This window comes from Charadrius vociferus, unplaced genomic scaffold (assembly GCF_000708025.1).
Source record: "Charadrius vociferus isolate BGI_N301 unplaced genomic scaffold, ASM70802v2 scaffold933, whole genome shotgun sequence".
NCBI classification, from domain to species: Eukaryota; Metazoa; Chordata; class Aves; order Charadriiformes; family Charadriidae; genus Charadrius; species Charadrius vociferus.
This window is the reverse complement of record NW_009647586.1, coordinates 46,195-52,073: the sequence shown is the minus strand read 5'-3', so window position 1 is coordinate 52,073 and position 5,879 is coordinate 46,195. Positions and strand designations below refer to the sequence as shown.

The window sequence follows — 5,879 nt, the reverse complement described above, 5'->3', positions numbered from 1 at the left end:
GTGTAGGAGGGATACTGGAAGTTCCGGGAGAAACTCACCCGAACATCACCTGCACCATACACCACACGACAAACTCAAGTGACACCGCCCTGCTTCGCTACGCTTTCCCTGATTCAGCCACTCACCGTGCCAGAAAGAAGAAAGAAAAAAAAACAAAACAAAAACCAACAAACTATCCTGGAAAAGTTCTTTTCCAAAACACATTTTTCTCCTGTAGACCTGGGATTTACCCACTAAGCGAACAAACAAAAAGCCAACAGAGTATATAAGCAAGTAAGGCCTAGCTGAGGACATCAGTGTTCCCAGAGCATGTGCGACCTGAGAGCTTCTGGCTCTTGACACAAGCTTTCCGAAGAGGGAACGCTCTCCTTGAGGGGCTGGTGGTGGGTCCAGGAAGGAGAGCGAGCTACAACTGCCTTCAGGAACATAGAACAGGGAGGAGGGAGTCAAAAAGAACAACGGAACGAAACCAAATCCTCCCTCCCTCCCGGTACAACTGCAACAGAAGGTATTTCTACACAATCAAAGGGTGTTGTTCCCACCAGGGCACCCTTGCTGGGTCTATCCACCCAGAAGGGCCAAGAAACACATCTCAAATCGTCAAGCCACTCGTCACTTGTACCACCTCCACGTACACCCCTCATTAAACAGCCTCCCGGCCGGGCCTGGGCAGCAATGGCTGCCTTCACCGGGGACGGACACCATCTTCCTGCGTGTTCCTTCATACAATGGCACAAGAGAATGAAAACAGCTTTGCAGGAACATTCGCTTCCTTCTTTTTTGTTTTGTTTTGTTTCATTTTATGATTATTCTTTTTCTTTTTTTTTTTTTTTTAAATACACAATGTTTCTTCTGGAAGGAAAACTCTCCAGAACTTCACATCCTTAAGGCGTCACGAGTTTACTAGTCAGGATCCACTGGACAGCTTATTTGACAGACCTCCTCCTTCTCTCTTCTCTCCTTTTAGAGCCGCACGGCCAGATGGGCTCTAAGTGGAGTGCAGGGGGATGACAAATTTGCAGCCGAAGGGCGAGTGGTAGTTTATTCCCACTTCTTGAAAGACCTTCTGAGGAATGCCAATGTCACAGAGGTACACGCGCCCTGCCCTCTCGCCCAGGGGCAGGGGCAGGCCCAAGGCCAGCGACCACTTGGCGTCGATGCCCTGCTCCATTTCGTTTATCGGAGGGTCTATGCTGAGGACGGGTGCCCGGTTCTGGTTGGCCCAGTCCACAACTGCTTTGTACCAAGGCTGATCTCTCAAAAAGGCATTTTCATGACAATCCAGGCAGTTGATCACTAGGTCAACAGGGGTATCTGGGAGATCTGAAAGAAACACAAGACAGCGGTGAGCACTGAGGACCAACCTGAAATGACGAACTAAGGCTCAGTGCCTTCCCTCCTTCTGCTGCCAGCAGATTTGTCATTTTTGCCTCCAGCACCCACAGTCTCACTGGACACAGTCTGGCCTTACCTGTTGTTACTGCTGTCCTTCTGCAAAAGACACCGACACCGACACTTAAAAGCTCTTTAGCACTCTGGAGAATGTTCAGACTCTCAGGTACAAAATCTCACCAAGCGGTCAGCACTGGAGTATCCCCGGATGCCGCCGCTGAGCTGGCCCACCGGTTCAGGCAGCCCAGGGAAGCAGTGACGCTCTCGCTCCATTACAAAAGGATCATTTTATATTCCACAAGCTCAAAAAAAGGGTTATTCTTCTCGAACACGCTGACTACCTCTGCTATGGAAAGGCAGCTTGTGTGCTGCACTGCTACCGGCTGCACTGAGCTCCGTCGGTCTCACTGCAGTCGCCTGCTCTGTACCACATCTGCATTCCTCTTACCTGATGGACCACAAAGTCCTTGGAGCAAGGACTCCTCTTTTATAACAGGCAAGCAGCTCAGCAAGCGCAGCCCTCCACCCCCTGCCAAAGCACAAAACATCGTGCAGTGCCCTAATTCCCAGGTTTGTTCCTCCCAAGAAGTTTAGGTGAACCAGGTTTGAACGTACCGCTGGTGAAACGACAAACAGAAGCCAAGCGCTCTCACGGAAGACGGCCCATCAGTTTATTTTAGGGCATGCTAAAGAGATCTGCATTTTGACAGCTGCTGGGACTAGTTCAACAAAGCTGCCTGCTTGCTCAGAAGCAGCAGTTGGATGCTCGTTTACTTGCAGTTTCGATACGCTGAACAAGGCAGACCCTTATCCTAAGAGAACGGCTGGTCTGACTCAGATCCATACAGCAGCTCTGCCTTATTTGTTCGTACAGGAAACATCTGTACCAGCACAACTGCTCCACTGTTGAACCTCTCCAGTTTCTGCTGTCCCGCCAGCCTCCCACCAGCCACCTTCCTACGGCGGTGCCACTAGATGGTGCCACCGGACCGGGCAGGCACTGGGGAGCTGAGCGACACAGGTCTCCCCGCAAGGCACCAGGGCGACGGAGAGCGGATTTGCTCCTCACTCACTCACCTCTGACGCTGGACACCTGCTGGCCTTGAGTCTTGCTGAAAAGGTTCAGCTCGTTGGTGATGGATTCCAGCATCTTGACAAAGTTGGGCAGGAAAAGGATGACGTGGACGTCGTGGTTGGAGAGGTGTCGCCCGCAGCTGATCCCCTGGGCTCCCTTCACGTGGGGGCCGCACAGCAGGGCTACCGTGGGCCGCTGATGCACGTTCTTCGGGTTCAGCCTAAAACACAGACAAAAGGCGACTTAATAAACCCAAGAATCTCCTACCTTCTTCCCGTAAGAGAAGAAAAAAAAAAAATTTAAAAAGAATCAGTAAAATGCAAATTTACAGGTGTTTTGCAAATCTTCCGTTGCCTTCGACCAGGAACCCACATCCTTTTCTAGCCCTGACACTAGAGAGCTGCTCTGTTTGCAGGTTCCCTTCAAGACTTCCTTGCACCCGCAGCAGAGGCTCCCAGTCTACCCTGGTTCATCACGAAGCCAACCCATACTTTCAAAGCAGGACACACACACACACATTTTCGCTGCTCATATACCAAGCTTGAATACGGTGCAATTTCCTTTTTAGGAAACTTTTTTTTTTCCTCCACCCCTCTGATTTTAGAAGAAAGCTAACTATAGAACCTTAAAAATATGGGGTGAGTTACCCCATCAGCAAAGCCACAGCTAAAAAAAAAAGAATAATAATAAATTTTGACTCCCTGAGCCTCATGAACTGCAAAATAAAAGTTGATTTATTTAAAGGGCCTGCAAGCCATCAAGGGTGGCTTACAGTAGGATTTTCAGAGGATAAGGTCAGTGCTGCCTGGTATGTCATCGCTCACTGCTCTCAATCAAACGATTAGGTCCTGGACTGCAGGTAAGTACTACTGCATAAACAGACGGAGACTGTTAGGGCTTACCTTCCATTTCAACAGCAAATCGTTTGGAGCACCTATCAACAACAGAAATATACACGTGTAATTGTCTGCCCGCATCAACAGCCATGGCAAGTGCAGGCACAGAGCGGACCGCTTCAAAAGAGTCAGCGCATCTATTCAGGCCAAGAGCAGCAAGCGCACTCCAAACCTGCTATCAAATTGGGCCCTCCAAAAGAGCCCGATATTCTCAGTTTCAGTGTAGGTACCTGAAAGCTAATTGTGAAAAGCTAAGCAGCACTTTGTTTTCATGAGTTGACTTTTGCTTTTATTGATGTCATTAAACTGTGACGATAAAAAAAAAAAAACAACACCCAAAACCAAAGGAAAGGTTGACTTATTTGCAAACAGGAGTAGCTCGCCAGAGATTCTGCAATGGTTTAATCTGCCTCGGGTTACACCTGTGCAAAGCTCAGTTCCCTGAAAATTAAATCCCAGTAAGGTGAGAGAAAAATCTCAGCTCTGTTTTGTCTTTGACTCAAGAGACACTTCTGCTTCTGGGACACAGGAGCCAAAAAAGAGCCCTCAGTAAGTCATTCATCCCAGATGGTGTGTTCAGCCAGCCCTTTTCTAGAGACACTAGAGAGGGGGAAAAAAAAGCAGTACAAAGACGGAAAGCTACTGTAAGGCTTCCCCCAACTTCAGCAGCCTGAGCCTCGCACCTGTTTTCGTGATTATTTGGAAAGAGGCTGATACACAAGCTACAACACAGGTCTGCACGGCATTGGGATGAGGTTTTTCTTCTTTTAGAGGCAAGGAAGGCAGAGGTGACATCTGCTTTCAGCTGTGGGACCACTGGGGGACTAGCGCAAGCGGCGGCAGGCAGCCACATTACATTTACCTCAAAACTAACCTCTCGGTCTCTTTTACCTCAACCCCACTTGGCAGAACAAGATAAGCCGAGCTCTGCTGAGAGGGGAAAACCCACAGCAGAGTGAAAGGGAATGGCTTTACCTGTTGGGTCCTCCGAGGAGGCTCAGGGCCATCTGACTCGCGCACACTCCCGTCATCTCCAGCCTCCGCTCCAGAGTCAGCCCGTGCTTCTCAGCAACCGAGAGCAGCTTTTTGTGAAGTTCGTAAGACACGCTTGGAACCACCAGCCCGGAGTCTAGGGTTGTGGAGAAAGCAAGCAGAGGGAAGAAGACAGAAATGGGTATTATCAGAGACGTTTTCAGAACGCTGCAGTCTGGTTAGGTTTTATACAACGGCACTTAGAAATTATGACAATGACAAGGCTTATTAGCTGTTACCAAGGGTCTACTTAACCCAGTAATCCAAGTTCCTTCAAAGACCATCAAATGAATCCAAACTAGTCCATCAGCATCGTCTTTCTCTGTTTGAGTGGTACTGACGGCTAAACACAACTCCTGGGCTTGAAATAACACACATTTCCATGAAAATCCACCTGGCAGTTGGCAATTTTAGGGACACACGGAAAGAGAAAGCCTTTTTGACTTACAGATTGAGCATTAAGTTCTTTCTTAGAGGCCTCCAGTGCTTTAACCCACACACCCATGCCTAAACACATACATATAAGTGTTCCTGATCGCTGTGAAAGTCAGAAGAGAAGCTATGAACCGGATTTCCCACCAAAAAAAAAAGCTAAGATGCATTCTGCTTCCTGACATCAGTAGTGACCAGCCCCAAACTTCCAGCCCCCTAACCCACATATCGCAGCAAATCAAGCCGGGGTAGGTGTCCCCACCACCTGAGCCGTGGCGTGCCAGAAGGGCTGGCTTCAGACACAAAAGCTGAATCCCGACACACCGAGACAGCAGGGGAGCGACGGGGCTGAAAGAATGAAGCCTGTAGAAAAATACTTCACAGACGGTTTTTGACAGCCTGGTCTGCGAGCCAGGAAATGCTCCAGCATGCGGATCAAGGGAAAACAAACAAGAGAGGTTTTGTTAAGCGCCGAGAACAGCGCCGGCAGTAGGAAGCAATGCAATCCTTCCCGCTCGCCTCTACAGCAAACTCGCCTGGAATCAGCAGGTAGGAAAAACACACAAACCTGAATAACTGTTCTGGCTGATTCTTTATACTTTCCTTCTCCAAGCAGGCTAAGCTGGCACTGACTTCACGGAACTAAACCCTGCAGAAACATCCGCAAACTCTCCTGGAAAGAAATACAGAGGATTCCTTGCCACCAAAAGGCAGCTCGCTCCGAGGGGAGCCACAGCAATTTTTTGATGGAGTCTTGAATAGTGGAGGACAAGGAAACCGAAAATAATTACTTATGGTAAAGAGAGAAGTGCCAATCGTAAGTGACAGGCGAGAAAACTGCTGCAGCAGCCAGCCAGATATCCCTGAATATCTTCAGCCACAGAAATCAGCCTCTTTGTTCTAACTTTTCTCTAAAATAATTCTGATGTCCGAGGCCTCTGCTCTGTGTTTGAGGATTCACACCTATGTGGGATCAGAAACATGTGCTATTCTTCCCGTGAAACATCCCCCCCGCAAGGCCTGGATGTCCCGAACTGTCTCCCAGCTAAGGA

At 48.9% G+C, this 5,879-nt stretch overlaps 1 protein-coding gene across 1 annotated transcript in view; it reads right to left on the bottom strand.

The window, feature by feature from the left end:
• Positions 1-238: 238 nt before the first annotated feature.
• EDC3 (enhancer of mRNA decapping 3) overlaps positions 239-5,879 on the bottom strand; it is a 23,613-nt gene continuing 17,972 nt past the window's right edge. Inside the window, exons 4-6 of the mRNA XM_009880961.1 lie at positions 4,339-4,492; positions 2,470-2,687; positions 239-1,323 (exon numbers count right to left, since the gene is read on the bottom strand). Of these exons, the coding sequence (XP_009879263.1) occupies positions 989-1,323; positions 2,470-2,687; positions 4,339-4,492 (707 nt within the window). The 3' untranslated portion in view covers positions 239-988. The remainder of the gene's footprint in view (positions 1,324-2,469; positions 2,688-4,338; positions 4,493-5,879) is intronic.